This window comes from Cebidichthys violaceus, unplaced genomic scaffold (assembly GCF_023349555.1).
Source record: "Cebidichthys violaceus isolate CVI_PGR_0920_01 unplaced genomic scaffold, fCebVio1.0.p SCAF_100, whole genome shotgun sequence".
NCBI lineage: Eukaryota > Metazoa > Chordata > Actinopteri > Perciformes > Stichaeidae > Cebidichthys > Cebidichthys violaceus.
The window spans coordinates 69,969-87,468 of NW_027176264.1; the positions used below are offsets into that span (position 1 = coordinate 69,969).

Genomic DNA, 17,500 nt, shown 5'->3' on the forward strand with positions numbered 1-17,500 from the left:
GTTCCGGGAGAGCGCAGAGGTCGGACGGCGGGTCGCTCCCTGCAGGCTGGGGGAGGAAACCCCGTTCCACCATGCGCCGACGCTCCTCGGTCACCCGCAGCCACATCTGCAGGCTGCCGCCATAGTGAATAGATCCGTCCAGGTTCTTCTCCCGCAGGAGGAAGCGGTAGTCGTCGCCGCTGCCCAGGCCGCTGCGGTTCTCCAGGGCGCTCCGCGGCCACAGCATCATCCGCTGAACGGGGGCAGTCGCCGGGGTTCAGGATCCATTCCTCCCCGCCGAACTCCTTCACCTCGGCCAACACGTAGCATTTGGTGCGATCCAGGCGCAACCGTTCGATGAGGCACTCGATGGCTTCGGCGGCTGTGGTGTTCTTGCGGGAGCTGACGGGGGCAGTAGATGGTGCCCTCAGCCAGGGAGCCCGGGTAGACGCGCAGGGCGAACTCCTGGTCCTCCAGGCGCCGCCGCATGCTGCCACAAGCGGTGGCCATGTTGGCGCTGCTGGCGTAGCTGCAGCCGCCATCTTGTAAACTCATGGTGGCGCAGCAGGTCCCATCAGCACACCGCTCTCTGGGCCCGGAGGACAGACTCAGGACATCCCAACTGGAGGAGGACAGAGATGGAAGAGGTCAAACATGGTGGAAACGGCAACACGACAAACAAGGCTTCAAAGGAGGAATGAATGGTTTCAGACATCGGTTCATGTCCTCGGGCTTTTCCAGTACACTGAGTCACAACAGGGTCAGGAGAGTCATGGCGATTTCATCCGTCTCATGACAGAGTTGGGCGACTCAATAGGCTTTCTGTTTTGGATCGTAAAGGGGTCCACTATCACGAACGCCACAAAAGAGCAGCATGAGGCCGAGTCAAAGAGGGAGACGGGAACCGATAGCTATTCAAAACAATGAGGAACAGTAGCTGCCTCATGAATTTAAAGGCTACCCGCCAGCTTATCAGAGCCACAAACCCTGCGTGTGTGTGTGTGTGTGTGTGTGTGTGTGTGTGTGTGTGTGTGTGTGTGTGTGTGTGTGTGTGTGTGTGTGTGTGTGCGCTCATGTGATAATCCAAGGGCTCTAGCCGTGTGCCAAGATTAACAGCTGCCACCTTCCACACAAAAGTGGCTGTAATGAGAGCACAATGGTTTAATTCACCACTTCCCTGTTGATAGTGAACACAGCACTCCACTCTCTCACTCACACTCTCTCACTCACACTCTCTCACACACACTCTCTCACACACACACACAACTTCCAGTTTCACAGACTACAAAGGCTCAAATGTGACGTGTGAAAAAAAAGATAAACGGTAAATTACGGTTAAATACGTTGATGATTATGAGATCAAACTAACTACATGACACTGGTGAACTGTGTGTAGCAATTAAACTAAAGTAACTATTTAACACCCTTAATATGCAGATGAGTCTTTGCAGCATTAAGCTGTCTAAACATCATTTTAATTGAGTAGGTCAAATGTCCTTATTTACAGTACATATAATCACATTTTTGGATGACATTTTTTTTAATTCAGCAAATTTAATCTCTTAAACTAAATAATTACAGAGAATTTCCACACGCATCATAACTAAATGCAGAAAAGCAACAACCAGATGATGGACATGAATCGCTAAAGGTCTATCCCAAAATGTCAAAACCAGAACTCAAATCAAAGGCCCGGTGAAACAAAGACCACCGCTGTGAACGCTCTACTGATCCCCGCTCTTCTTCGTCTCCCTCACGCTGTTTCTGTTATGCTTCTTTTTCTCTCAGACTATGTTCTGGAGATTCACTTTCAACGCAAACAAAAACACGCATCACATTTCTACCTGTTTTCTTCTTTAAATGGATTCTCCATTCAAGTTCTGTTTGCACAGACGTGTTTTTTTTTTGGGAAGCACAAAGCATTAAAAATGAGATAACAAACAGCGTCTTCACTAAAGTGAGGTTATTATTATGATTAAAACATGTACCACTGTCCTCTTTGGCTCTGACTCCTGCTCACATTTTTTAAATAGCTCTTGCCGGATGACTTTTAATTTACTTTAATGGCTGCCTCAGCTGAGTGCACTAGACAGATAGAGGCAGAGAGAGAAGGGAGAGGACGAGCCAGCCGTCCTTTGAGTGCCCCAGACAGACCCTCCTCTCCCTCCTGCTGTCTGCAGGGATCCTGACCACCTACAGCAGTCTGCTGCTTGCAGCCCACCACCACCAGACAGAGAGAGGGAGGGAGGGAGGGAGAGAGGGAGAGAGGGAGAGAGAGAGAGAGAGAGAGAAAGAGAGAGGGAGGGAGGGAGAGAGAGAGAGAGAGAGAGAGAGAGAGAGAGAGAGAGAGAGAGAGGGAGGGAGGGAGAGAGAGAGAGAGAGAGAGGGAGAGAGGGAGAGAGAGAGAGAGACACAGAGAAAGAGAGAGAGCAAAAGAGAGAGGGAGGGAGGGAGAGAGAGAGAGAGAGAGAGAGAGGGAGGGAGAGAGAGGAAGAGAGAGGGAGAGCAAGAGAGCGAGAGAGAGAGAGAGAGGGCGAGAGAGAGCAAGAGAGAGAGAGAGAGAGATAGACAGAGAGAGAGGGAGACAGAGAGCATTAGAGCGAGAGAGTGAGAGAGAGAGGGAGAGAGGGACAGAGAGAGAGAGAGAGAGAGCAATAGAGCGAGAGAGGGAGAGAGGGAGAGAGAGAGATAGAGAGAGGGAGAGGGAGCGAGACAGAGAGAGAGCAAGAGAACAAGAGAGCAAGAGAGCGAGAGAGGAAATAACCAGCTGGGCGTCTGTAAGAAACAAAGAGGTGAACTGTGAGGGATGAAAGACGAAGCAGAGACGACGGAGAGAGAAAAAAGTACACAAGATCCAAAACAACGTCCCACGACTGATGCGGTCGCTTGTTGAGACACTAACGAGCTGTTCAAACGGAGAACAGGTCGCAGTATCAAGTCTGTTATGCAGAAACGTAACTACAGTCAGTGTTCACGGTCCTTTCATGCTGTGTGGTGGTGGTGGGGGGGGGGGGGGGGGGGGGGGGGGGGGGGGGGGGCTCCCTATGAGCATTTCTGGAGCTTGTACAAAAACAAGAACACAACAAATGAACGAAACGACACTGAAGCAAAGCCACTCGGGTGAATGTCCCAGACTGCAGATCAAAATCTGTTAGTATGTGAGGTAATGTACACACTGGGTTGATTGATTGATGAGCAAACAAATAAACAAATGTAAACTGACAACTGACTTATGAGTGTAGTCGTCATGTCCTTGTGTCACCACTAAAACGTTAGCCGCTATAGGGGGGAAAGATACAATAGCATGGGAGAGAGAGAGAGAGAGAGAGAGAGAGAGAGAGAGAGAGAGTTTCAATGAGTATTAAGTACCAACTGCATATATCTTAAATACCTAAAGAATAATATATATATATATATATATATATACTACTTTAACCCAGGGAATATCATGTATAAAACAATAAAAATCACAGTTGGTCTAAGCAAATCTTCCCTGAAAACTGAGCTTGTATCAACAAAGTTATGCAGACTTACTTATAAATTTAGTAGTTAAATGTAGGAACCAAAGGGAACTTACAATTCAGTACAAACACACGAGAGATCCACACAATATGAATATGCAATTAGTTGTTTTTTTTACCCTTGTCCTGATATAAAACAAGAGACTTTCTAAACAGATGGTGTCTGCAAAGCTTTTTTTGGTCGTTGTATTTATATATTTCCGAGCTTTTTTGGCTTGTTTGTAATAATACTTGGGTAGAAAAGATTTTATCAACATAAAAATAAAAGAAAAAATACATTTCAGTACAGTAATCCCTCTGATGCACCAATGATCTCTGGGAAATACCATTCATAAACACCCCAGATGTCACCAAAATAAAAGGATATTGCGGATTACCAGTTTAAAGAATAGGAGGGCAATCCAAATCCCTACTTCGGGTAATGACGTGTCCCCCCCCCCCCCCCAATGGATATACAGCAAGTTTAATTCTTCCCTGGCCCTCCTTGTTGCCTCAAAAGCGAGGAGTTAATTTGAGACTCAAGTCAAACCTCCACTCAACTGTCTGCTGAGAGGTTATGAACCAGCGACGGCAGCAAAACATCAGCTGGAAGGCTAAAAAAAACATTTGCTGGCATTTCCTTGAACAGCTGCATGCGGTGAGGTCATTCAGGCAGGAACCGGACGAAGAACAACGGGAAGACGCAACCGTAATGCTGTGCAGTTCAGCATTTTACAGCCACGGAGTTCTGACGACGACGATGATGATGATGATGATGATGGACGAAGATGGAAAGTGATGGAAATCAGCCAGCGAGGAAGGGAGGAGACAAGAAGAGAAGAAAGAGGACAAACAACGGAGAGGCGGTGAAGTGGAGGAGGCTAAACGTCCGCTACGTCTTGTTTTTGCCACGGTCCGATGTGAGGCGCTGACAGCGTTGTGGAGGTAAACGCCGTGAGCCGACGAGGTGGAGGAATGAGCTGCTGCTTTGAGTTGAAGAGAGACTGAAAGAGTGGAGGACTAATGTCCCGATGACAGCGACGGGTTCGGCGCCGGGTCACGGCCGTTCAGGGCCATCGCTCGGGCGCTATAGCGTTACAAAACAGAGCCTCTTTAAAAAGGAGAGGCGTTGATATTTAAAGAGAAAGAGTCCGACGGAGGAAGGCCACCATGCTGCACCGCCATGTTTCTACAGCAGCCCAGAACGGACAAACAAAACAACGGCACTACAGAGAGCCTCTCAGCTGAAGGCCACCGTCGTTCTCCAACATGCTTGTGAAACTGCACTAGTCTTGGCCGAGTGGCAAAACCGTGGTGCCGGCCGCCAGCCGCCGTCTGACTTTTGTTGCTCCTTTAGTAGTGTTATTACGGCGATGGCCTTGGCTTTGCATTCGGCAGCTTTGGAAACGGAGGGGTATTCAGTTTACACTTTAATGCCACCAGATCCTACACGCTGTCCCTTTAAGTGTTGATTATGGTCTTAAATGTCAGAAAGTGACAAAAAAGAAAAAAAATTGGCCATCAATGCCCAAGGCGATGTCTTTAAATGTCTTTTTTGGATTTGACAGTTGACCGTCTGTCTCCTCCCACTTCACTACACTTACACTGTAAATATGCCTTTGTTGCTTTGGAGGCTCTTGTCCACTACAACACTAGACAGCAGTGTTTTAGTAGTTCCTGGAAATCTTAATAAAAGGGGCTTTAAGACTTCAGACTTATTTTGTGAGTCATGAACATCTCTCCACACTTTTGTCTCTCAGCCCTCTGAGATGAAGAGGTGTGTTTCTCATCTTTTTTTTTTTTACATCTCCGGATCGTTCTTTGGCACACAGAGAGAGAATGAAAAAAAACCCCAACAAAACCCCTGCTAAACATGCAGTAAATTACTCGGCCTCCGTTACGACTGCATTAGAGGAGACGGGGGGGATCTTTAGGATCTCGTGAAGGAGAAAGCTGCCAGGGACCGGCGGCACGAATCCAAGACATTAAACACAGATGAGAAGCTCAACTCGTCCTGCAGGTCTTCAAGAGTCTGTCTGGCAAAACGGTAACACCCCCTCCTCTCCCACAGTCGCTTCTCACCAGCATAAGAGCAATAAACACCAAACCTCAGCATTCCTCCACAGCGCTCACACACACACACACACACACACACACACACAAGTTCACTTCACTTTTAATCTCTTAACACAGAAGGTGTGTGTTTTTTTTCTGCACTCATTACACTAAAGATGATTGTATTAGTAGAGAAGCTACTATTAAGTTTATTTGAACGGTGACTCATACACAGTTATTCCTCTCTACCTACACACACACACACACACACACACACACACACACACTCGCTCACACTCACACACACACACACACACACACACACACATACACACACGCCCCTGATCACTCATCAGAGAAGATCATTAAAAGATTACAGGCATATTTCAAACTCTCTGTGGGTTTACTCCTCACTCGTGGCTGCTGGTGAGCTACAGTAGGTCCTGATGCTTACGCCACACACACACACACACACACACACACACACACACACACACACACACACACACCAAAGCGCCGGCTCAGACGAACACCACACCTTGTGCTCACACATCTCACCAACGGTCCCGGAGTTCAAAACTAAGAAGGTGTGTGTGTGTGTGTGTGTGTGTGTGTGTGTGTGTGTGTGTGTGTGTGTGTGTGTGATTTGCATGCAGCTGGTGTTATGGAGGACGAGAAGTCACCTGGAATTTTGTCTCATTTGGTTTTGCTTTTGTGTACAAAATGTGTGGTTTTTTTTTTTTGGTTTTATTTAAAATCAAACACCGACATATTCGTGAATCTTCTAATTAAAAAGCAAAGATGAAAGAAGCCGTATCTGTACAGTAGGTGTAGACTTCTTCTCATGAACATTCATTCTTGTCAAACTAAAATCAGTTGGTTGTTTTTTTGGGGGGGTTCCTGAACAGTGTTTTTCCACACAAACCTGTACATCTGTAACCTTCAGTATCTACAGCTGAAGTGCCCTTTATGAACATACAAAATCCCCCAAAACTCTTCCAGCGGAGCTGCCAAAGAGCTTCTGTGTTCTTTAAACAAAGCGCTTGTCGGATCGTCAAACACGCCCCTCTAAAACAGAAACTTTCTGAAACTGACAATCCAACTTGAGGCAGCGATTGGCCGGGTTGTGTGGAGTCCACGAAAGCATGCAGGATTTTTATTTTTTCTGCTTCTTCAAAGGAATTACATCCGATACCTCTCAGGTGAACAGCGGGGCGCTTCATCGTCGTCTCTGAGGAGGGATCGTCCTGACGTGAGAGCTGCTAGCTTCATCCAGCCCCTCGCCGAGGCTCTATGAAGGCTCTATGTCCCTCTGGAACCTTCAGACGTGGTCGGACGACCTGCGTCGTTCGAGGCACACTGAGCCCTTCAGACTGAGCCTCTACTGCAGCGTTTACTACTGTAAGTGTGAATGTGACACTCAGCGTTACTGGAAAACAGAGAGAATGTGTTCAGGCAACTTTCCCTGGAAAGTTAAAGAAAAAAAAAAAAGAAGCCAAATAATAAATGCCTTGTGTGTGTGTGTGTGTGTGTGTGTGTGTGTGTGTGTGTGTGTGTGTGTGTGTGTGTGTGTGTGTGTGAATTCCTGAATTCCAGCAGGCCAGCAGAGCTCACAGGAACTGAGCCCACACACACACACACACACACACACACACACACAAACATCTGCCTGAAAGTCGCGCACACTGAGACAGAGTGTAGAGTCATTCAGTGAAACGTGTGTGTGTGTGTGTGTGTGTGTGTGTGTGTGTGTGTGTGTGTGAATACGTAAAAAAGAAAAAAAAATGCAGAGTTAAAACTGGTGGCTCAAATCAAGCGATCTGATTGGCTCATATCCGTGATATAATGACCACAAACCACCGCTGTGACGTCCAATTCCTTCGCACTTTCGGCATCGCTCCGCGTCTGGAGGCGTTCTCGTGGCTGCTTGGCGTCATGAGAGGATCACCGTGACGATAAAAAGTAACACAGTAAGCTGCGTGTCTGTGGCTGTAAGCCAAAGAATGAAATCGGTGCAACGCTAGCCTGCGATCAAAATCAAACTTACCGAAGTACCGAGGTTCAAGAGCAGCGCGGCCAAGAGGTCCTGTTATCGTGAACGTTATCGTCAGCCATTGCTGAAATGGTTTATTTATGTCTTTACATGCCGTCATGTGGGTACACACACCCTACACGGGTCCCCTCAGGAGGCCAATACTGTGTGTGTGTGTGTGTGTGTGTGTGTGTGTGTGTGTGTGTGTGTGTGTGTGTGTGTGTGTTAAAGGCATGATGCAGAGCCACTTCCCCATCCACCCTCTGCACTATTACACTCCCCAATGGGAGATGACATCACCTCGACCTGCTCCACTCTACTCCTAACACACACACACACACACACACACACACACACACACACACACAGTGGGGAGCTGTATTGATTAAAGACCCCCCCCCCCCCCCCCAGAAGACCCCTCACTACAATCAGACATCATCTCTGCTGATTGTAATCACTTATTAGCATGTGCATCTTGTATCTTATGTGATATTGTTGTGTTTTCTGTGTTGTGTGTTGCATCATTGTGACGCTGTCTTCAGTGGACGGTCAGAATGGGGAGAGGTTTTTTTTGTTTTCCGTCTTCCTTTCCCTTTTAAATCCTTCTTTTTCACGAGTCATAGCGAGCAGCAGAGCCAGCAGTAGTTACAGCAGCATTAATGGTGTTTGTCGGCCGTTTAAGGACGGCAGAATGAAGCCGCAAACACTAAATCCTTGATGGCAACAATTAAGACGGAGCTAAAACATTTGTGGGCCATAAAAGACATTTGGCTCGTTTCAAAACAAAATATCTCTTTTAAAAGACATTCTTCACATAGTTCTACAGAGCTGTAGGTTGAATTTAAAATGTAGAACCGCCCTTTTAGCACAAAATGTTTTCTTGAATTCCTAATAGTTCTTTTTTTGCTCTTTTCTGTCATTTTATTCATGATTAAATAGATTTTATTTTGAATAGTTTTCATCATTTGAGACGTCTCCGCTGACCAAAATGTCACCGCCCCCCCCCCCCCTTATGTGCCACAACCATGATATTGTCCGAATAATATTAAAAACTTTATGTTTAGACTGACAGGATGAGAAGAATAATGTGTTTTTTGATAATTAAAGCATTTAAACATGTTCTAGTAAAAACCCAAAATACAAGTATTAACATGTATATGAGCACAATATGTTCCCCTTAAAATTCATGTGAATTTAATCTTAGAATTATTTTGGTGTCGCACATTTATATATCATCTTATGAATGTGAGTAAACTGCGCTGCACACACAAAAGAGTGAGTTCTATCTGGGCTTTCTATTCTTCCTCAGGATGCAGCAGCTAACCAACCCCCGGGGGACACAGATGACTCTATAAGTGATGAACAGCGAGTGGTTATTGATCCGAGCCTGTGTGCAGGGAGAGAAAATGCCGACCTCGCCTGCAGGGTTGGGGGGGGGGGGGGGCGTGTCCCGCAGGCCTTCTGCCTGAGGTTTAGCCTGAACACGACCAACAGGAAGTGAGCCTGAGAGAGACAGACGGTCTGGGTGGTGCATTATGTTACCCAACGTGACCACTCCAACGTTAACGTGTCGCTTTCAGACCAAACATGGATGTTGTGCTCGAGTGTTTAAACGAGCTTGTTGGTTAGAGCGTGAACAAATTATGGATGAAGACAATGATGTTAAAGGATTGAGAGTAGAGCAGCTGAAAGAGGGGTTTTGTGTGCCGTCGACTTTGTGCTTCAGCAGTGTTTGCTGAATCATATTGTAGCAGCATCATGCGTTACTGCGCAGAGAACAAATGTTTATTCTGAATTAGTTTCCACTCAGAGATATTGATTCAAAGACTTGTCTGACAGTTTTATAACAGGACTACAGCCATGCTAGCAGCTCTGTGAGCTGTACTTATAGGCACAGCAGTGAGCTCTATGCTAACGTCAGCGTGCTAACGTGCAATGTACACCACCGCCATCTATGCTCAGCATGCTAACGTTTGCTAATTAGCAATGAACACAAAGTACAGCTGAGGCTGATGAGAATGTCATCAGTTTAGGAATCTAGTGACATAAACCAGAGATATGAACTTCCATGGCAATGCAACCAAGAGTTGTTGTCCACAAGTGTGGACATGTAAAATAATAACCTTGAACATTTGGGTCAAAAACATGCGCAACATCCTTACTTTTTCCAAATTCTGTGCAACAATAAATATTGTGATCGATACAAACAGATTTAGTTTCAACATTTTAAGCAAAATGTGAACATTTTACCAAGTTTAGAAAAGTCCAACATGTCTCTGATGTGGAAGTTCTTCAGCGAGAGTGAAGAAGACATAAACCTAAAGTCCAAATGAATCAGTGGAGTGAACTTAACACTTATTATATTGTAAATCATTCCCAAAATCAGTGGATGGATGGTGGAGCCTTGAATTTGGAACAATACAAATTGGCGGGAAAATTGCAATCGGAGCATCTCTACCGAGCTTTCGTGTAAATTACACCGAAAACTCGAGCCCTCTTCTTGCAGTTACTGCGCAGAATAAAAGCGCATGCGAGTCTGAGCCGAGGACAAGTCTGTCCTACATTTCTCTCCCGCAACCTGAGCGAGTCCAACAGAAACACCCCCGAGTGTGTTTGCATTACAGCAGCTTCGCCCCGGGACCTGCGCTCCAGAATAAGAGACGATCTGAACCGCAGATTTGGCTCTAAAAGGCGCGGTCAGCTGAACTTTATCCAGAGGGGCTATTGCTGAGTAACTACTGGACACCGCAGAGCTGTGGAAAATGAAAGAGTCGAATTTGAGAGGGGCGGGCAGGATCAACAGACGCACTTAAAGAAGCACGGGCCCGTATCAACAGGAGTGAGGAATCCTAGGTCTGAAATGTCAACAGAACGAGCACAGAGGTACCGTCAGCTCTGACTTTAACCGCCGCACAGCTCCACCAACGTCAACAGTCCCTACTTTTCAAACAATGCTACCAAAAACCAACCAAACATGGACGGGGTCACGTTATGTCACTAATGGCTCCATCATCCTCATTGATCCTCCGGTTCCCACCTCGGTTTCCCGTCGGTCCCGCAGCTCTATGCTGGGATTTGTGTCTGCGGGACGACGATCGATACCCGCCTCTCCGTTTCGTGCATTAGATGTCCACATTTTTTTCATTTTTTTAAATAATCAATGCAGAGATAAACTCAGATTTTCATTTCAAACTGCAGAGCTCTAAATGTCAAGAGGGCGGAGGAGGTTAGGCCAAATTATTTAACGTCGACGTTATACATTTCCATCAAATTGAGAGTAAATATAAAGATGGGAAACAATGCATGGCTCACTCTGAGCTGCTCTTGTTATGATGAAGGTCTGAGATGTAAAATGTCAGGACTAAACTAAACGCCCACAAAAGGATCCAATCCTCTTTTAACTTAAAACTGTTGGGTTTTTCTTTCTTTCTTTCCAATCATACTTAAAGGGGCTCAGGCTGAGTAATGCTTGCGGACTGACAGTTGCTCATGCATAATTTCCGTTCTGTAACGAATGGCGAGATCAAAGCAAAAGCAAGTCTGGCCCTAATAATGGCCCTCACAGCGCCGGACCAGGAAGAACCAAACATGCCACGACCGGCAGGATGCGTGCGCGAGTATCTAAGGAGAACAGGAGATTTACGCTTTTTGATGCTGATGCACAAACTTGGCTCCTAAAAAGACTTTCGTGACGTTCGCTGAATGCAGTTCTGCAGGAGCTCTTTATAGACGCAAAGTCATGACACTTAAAGCGATTGTTGCATTTGTTTGATTGCGAGTGTTTGCGTGTGTGAAAATACACAAAAGCAGTTGCAGTCCTTTGCGGACGGAGCCTTCTTTGAGATGAAGAGGTCTGAAACACGACACTGGTCGCCGCTCAGCCAGAAAAAGGCAAAGACAAGCAAAACAAGGGTGCCACAAGAATCACCAGAGACATGTCTTTTAAACAAGGCATGGTATTTGACAATCAGCAGATGGGACGTTGAATCGCGTGCTTGCAACCCACATTTTGGACTCTGCCTTTGACAGCGGCTCTCAAACTTTCTGCAGATTTACAGGAATCTAAAATGACGTGCCGTCTGTTGGAGCGCAAGCCTCCATTTCCTCACCGTCTTTCTCTGGCTTTTTACTCTCTTTGATCATTTTTTTTTTTTTTTTAGATCTTAAGAAAGCACAAGGCGGTCCAGGAAGTACTGTGTCTTTATGTAGCGAGCCAAAAAAGTAAGCGTGTGGACATCAGGGAGGTGGACGGACTCAGCCTCTGGGCTTCATACAGGAGACAACTCCTGTATGAAGGAGTAACTCCTGTACATACAGGAGACAACTCCTGTATGAAGGAGTAACTCCTGTACGGTTACAATCCTTCCCGAACATTAATCACACGTTTATTATTTATTGTTTGCCTTAATATACCCAGAACAAAATGTACAACACTTCTTGTTAGCTCCGCGCTACTGTTAGTTAGCCAGCTAACTTCTGGTTAGCTTTATGCTAATTTTGAAAGGGGATAGAATAATTCAATCGTGCAGCTCTTCTACACTTTCCAAATGCTATTGGATCAAATTGGTCAAGACTGGATAGTGAAACAAGTCCTTTTTGTGTGAGTCGTGACACTCAGGCAATTTATCCACCGTTTTACAGCCGCAAACGTTAGCGACTAGTAGGCTACGGCGGAGGCTACGGCGTATTGACGTTCATCCAGGGTTTTTGTTTTTGTTGAGGAAAATAGAATTTAAAAAAAACAAACTTTATAAGAAATAGATTTCAAATATGTATCATTGTTCCAAAGGTAATCCATGGTTGTGCAATACTACTGAACAGCTGAACAAGCCATACGTGGCAGTAGCCACACACACACACACACACACACACTACTGGTAGATAAGTGGATCGATTGTCCTTGATGATTGGTTGGTCGTAGTCTTTTCAGGATAACTGCCGATAGCAAAGAGACAAAACGATCCTATGGAAAAGGAAGGACGTACATACAGTACATAAAGCGTGGTGGTACAGATGTGAAAGCACATCGTGGCCTTGACAGGAAACAACAGATGAAGAAGACAAGAGGCTCCGGGGGTTGATTCCAGTCACAGTGAGTCACGAGAGGCCAACCTTGGCAACGTGGTTGCTAAGGAGTGGCGTCACTTAAGTGACGGGAAGAGGAGCCGCTATGTTCTCCGTGGTCAGCAAAGACGAAGGTCTTTAAGGTCCATTTCAGTGAAACACATACAGTCATTTAAAGAGCATTTTTACGAAACAAGGTGGGTATGATGATCATCCAACTCTCAGTTGATGAGGGCTGGAATTAATATTGTTCCCTAACAGAGAACAACACAACTTACTTAAAAGTTCACATTAGTCCAAATATTCTTGGATGTCCAACGCATTCACTGAAGGACTAGAAGCTTCATCCAACAGAACAAAAAAACACAATGTTTGAGCTCTGACTAACTCCGTTACAAGGCTCTTAAACACTTCACTCTGAAGTGGAAGAGCTCTCAGCCACACATGGAGACGTTGTGTAGGAAAGGAGGCGTTTCACTCAGGGAAACTGCTATCTGTAGGTGGTTAAATGGTTCCACCGTTTCCAAGTAACGCCGTTTGACATTTTGATTTGTTTTCCGGACGAAAAGCCTGCATTGTTTGTCTCAACCCCACCTATTGTGTGTGTGTGTGTGTGTGTGTGTGTGTGCCACACCTTGTGTTTCAGCAAATTCAACCAGGCTGGAGACACAATAACAGTGTGAGGGCTTTTCTGCCGTACATTCACTTGCTCCCTTGCTCTACCGCTCTCTCTCTCTCTCTCTCTCTCTCTCTCTCTCTCTCTCTCTCTCTCGATGGTTGAAGTTTATCTTACTTCTCAGTTTTCATTCGGCTGCATCAGCGCACCTCCCTCTTACCCTGAAATCCAAAAGGAAATGAGTCTCTAATTAGGGAAAGAGGAAGATGCTTCAAGGTCCTCTTTTCGTTCTGTTGAAACATGACACGATAAGAGGCGAAGGGGAAAATGCGGCACTGTGGTTGCTTTCACTTCCACCTCAGACTTTTTAAGCCACAGAGATCTCTGCATTGTTTTTGCTCTCATGAATCATTTCCTGTGGTGATCAGTTTCAATATGCAGACCAGCAAAAATAAAAAAAAATGTAAAAAAAATATATATATATCTTCTGATAATTCACTGTTTCTGATCTGCGTGAGCGCTGGACATTTTAATATCGTGAGAAACCCGAGAGTCTGAACCTGCAGGACGGCCTAAATTACCCACAAGCCTCCCTGACAAGCTGCACTGTTGTCTCTGCCAATGCAGTGCTCTGAGCAGGTCAGACAGATGGGGGATGGGGGGCGGGACAAGCAGAAGAGAGACAACTGTCAAGTGCAGATCTGAGCACTGAGGCTGTGGTGCAACGCCAGGTAATGACGGTGCTCTGCAGGACTGGTTCAACCCTTCATTACGGCTCACGGGCCGCCTCCAACTGAGACTTTGAGGAGAAACAAACTGAGGCTTTAGTTAAGATGTCAAAGACAACAAGGCATAATGTGCACACTGAAGGACCGAAGTTTACAAAAATGCTTCAGAATCAACATCCACATTGAGCGGATGTTGATTCTCACAGCTCGGCTCGACTATCCATGCCTACCGTTGCCGAAATCTGGGCCTCACTCTCCAACACAATAGTGCACTGTCAATAGGAAGCGGACCTAGTCACCGTGACGTCACCATGTTGGTCTGTGGACTTCTGGTTTTGACGCGTCGAGTTTGGCAATTGGGCCTTGGCCTTGAATTTTGCAACCGGAAGTGAAACAAGACGCTGAACAAGACATTTTTAGGCGACCGAAATGTCACAATTTACTTTCATGAGCAGAAAGTATGCAATTCAATGAGCTGTTTGACAAGTAAACAACTCTCTCTGGAAAAAAAAAGAAGGGAAAAAGGTGAAATTGACCCGTCCCTGATGCTCGGGAGTTAATTCTATAACCAATATATGTCCTGAACTACTACAGTTTAAGGGCAGCAGCAGGAATACAGCTGGCAGCCGAACGTGGAGCCGATAGAGATTCTCATCTTCTCTTTGCGGTCAACTGATTATGTTATTAAGCGAAGACCTCTGGCACTGAACGCTCCACCGCGCCTCATCATTGAGAAATGGATGAAATGGCTGCAGAGACGGTGTTCAGTTCTCACCCCGGAGGCTAAGAGGGGGGGACACAAAAGGCTCCTTGGCAAAGACAACTCCAAATAGGGTCATAAATCAAGGTCTTACCTCAACGAGATCAGCGGCGCTGGTTACAGTTACTCGCTTACACCTCAGGTAGGATTCGTGAGGCGTTTAAATGCACAATATCCTCAGATTATGTCCTCTGACGACAAAATAGCTTTGGGATTAGTGTGTGACGAAACCTCTTTGGAACCAAATGAAATGACGCAACATTGAATATCAAATACTGTCAAGTTCTGAAATCTGGCATCAAGGCTTTTTCATATTCACACCCTTCTAATTGTTTTAATTATAATTTTGCCGAGATCTTTTGCGGCTCCCACGTTTGATAAGTTTGGCTTCGTTTTCTAAAAGGAACAGTTCAAAATGTTGAGAATGATTTGCTTCCTTGATGGGAGTTTAATGGAAACATCATCCGGTGTCTGTACGGATTAAACAAATAAGATATACTGGTAGTACGATTTAGTTACCTTTTTGGACGGAGCCAAGCTAGCTGCTTCCAGCTTTATGCTAAGCTAAGCTAACTAGCCGCCGGCTGTAGCTTGATATTTACCGTTCAGGACATGAGACTTTAACGTTTTAGAAGTTTGGTCTTCTTTTGCTTTATCAAAAATCATTAGTGTACCAAAGAACTGTTGAGTTTTGGGAACAAAAATAAAAAGTGTTCAAAAGAGAAGAGGCAGTGAAGGGAAAGGGACAAATAAAAAAAAAATACAAAAATGGTGTCAAATTCTTCAGCTGCTCTTGCCAAATCCCGCTGGATGATGTCAGAGATGCTCAAGTATACGTTCACTACGGTAATGAGGCTTCATGGCCAACAGCTATTTCTGATTAACATTTAGACGCGTCACATTGGTGATGACGCTTTACTGAGGGTCCGTCTGCAGAGTTGGCCACCAGTCTGCTTCCTGCTCAGAGGGCCCTGAGGGAAGACGCTTGCTTTTGTGCGAGTGTGTATGTCAGCGAGTGTGTGTGTGTGTGTGTGTGTGTGTGTGTGTGTGTGTGTGTGTGGGGGGATATCAATGACGTGGGTTAGGTACACTCCATTTAGTCCCAAGAATGCAGCCAATAGGCCAAACACATCTCCCACAAGGACAAGCCTCAGGGCACGCTTAAAAACAAAACAGGGTGGGACCGAAGGTAGCCACACACACACACACACACACACACACACACACACACACACACACACAGACCACAACCATCCTCATCATCGTCATCATATAACCATGTCCTCTCAGCCATTAACATGAAATCATACACATAGAAATACACACTCGCAGCGAATTTTCACACGCGTGACCACGCAGGAATGAATAATACAGAAGACACGTGTGTGAATCCTCCCCGGCAGCAGAAGAGACGATACCATGCCCATCAATAAATCAAAACACCGATGCGACGGGGTAATGGAGAGGAAGCCTGCTCCGCCATGACGGCCCTCTCGGGGAACTGACACGCTTTGCTCATGTGGAACAAGCAGCATAACAGAACAGAGGAAGTCTACCGTCAGTAAAGGTGATGAAATGCAAGAGAAAACATGTTCAAATGTAAATGCGTGAACTCCTCTTCCACCCACGCCATCACATGACTGTTTTTGTACTGAATGGACTCCTTTGTTAAGCCCCGCCCCTCGCCGCTACTCCGTCAAGCTGTCAGAGCTACCGTGGAGCCCACACTGTCACTAACTGCAGTGTTACATTTCTTTTTTAAAAGCTATTTCAGAGAGCAGACAGAAGGGTCTCTAATATGCGTGTTAAGGACGTAATCCAGGATGTCGAACTGATTCAGCAGTGGAAACGGGTTGAGAAAGATAAAGATAAAGATCACGGTGTCAAAGAACAACGCTGTTCCTGTAAAGCCGGGTCTTTATTCACCGTTACAATCACTGAAACGCAAGCGCAGCGTGAGTGTACCTTCAGTATACCTTCAGCAGCTAGCATAGCACGGGAGTGTTAACGCTAGTTAACGATGTTAGGATGGTTTTTACGTAGAACCGTAAGGCTTTAGGAACGTATATATCTAAAGCTGTGGAGCAGAGCCGATGCCACGCTATGATTGGCCGGTCTGCTTTCGAGGGGCGGGACTTAGCGAAGGGTCAATTGAGAGAGACAGAGCAAGCCAAGAAAAGACGAGACAAACAAGTGTTTAAACTCACCGTATCAAAACGACGGTTGAGTGACAAAGAGAGACTTGAGCTCTTTCCGCTTCCTTTAAAGTCCGACCACAAACTCTCACCACCTTCAACACACTTCAACGAAAGATGAAGCCGGCCACAGAGTGCGTCACAAAGAGCTGCTGCAGCAACAACAACAACCGGTGATGAAGACGCGGTGAAACTTCACATCAACGACGGACGTGTACGAGCAACGGACGAAGACGTCGGGTCCGGTTTGTTAATGCTTTCTGCTTTGCGGCGGTCTTTAAATGAGGAGAGTCATCGGCTCAACCGTGGGGCCTTCAAGACAGTGTTTCCTATGCTGCCATCCATCCATCCATCCTCTAGGATCTGAAAAGCCTCCTTCAACCTCTGCACTATTATATCAACAATAGAAACCCCTCTCAAAATGGTCTAACAGAAACTGCCATATCCTTTAAGGTTGGATTTGTTGTTGTATTTGTTTTAGCTAAAGTAACACCTAATAAACTGCTGACTGAGTGCAATTTTAATGTTGTCACTTACACACATTTCTTATCATCGCACATACATTTCCTGT

At 45.8% G+C, this 17,500-nt stretch overlaps 1 protein-coding gene across 1 annotated transcript in view; it reads right to left on the bottom strand.

The window, feature by feature from the left end:
• Positions 1-17,500, bottom strand: part of LOC137886273 (unconventional myosin-IXAa-like) — a 79,072-nt gene that overhangs the window by 49,016 nt on the left and 12,556 nt on the right. The window contains 3 exon segments of the mRNA XM_068728669.1: positions 2-244; positions 246-389; positions 391-601. Of these exon segments, the coding sequence (XP_068584770.1) occupies positions 2-244; positions 246-389; positions 391-534 (531 nt within the window). The 5' untranslated portion in view covers positions 535-601.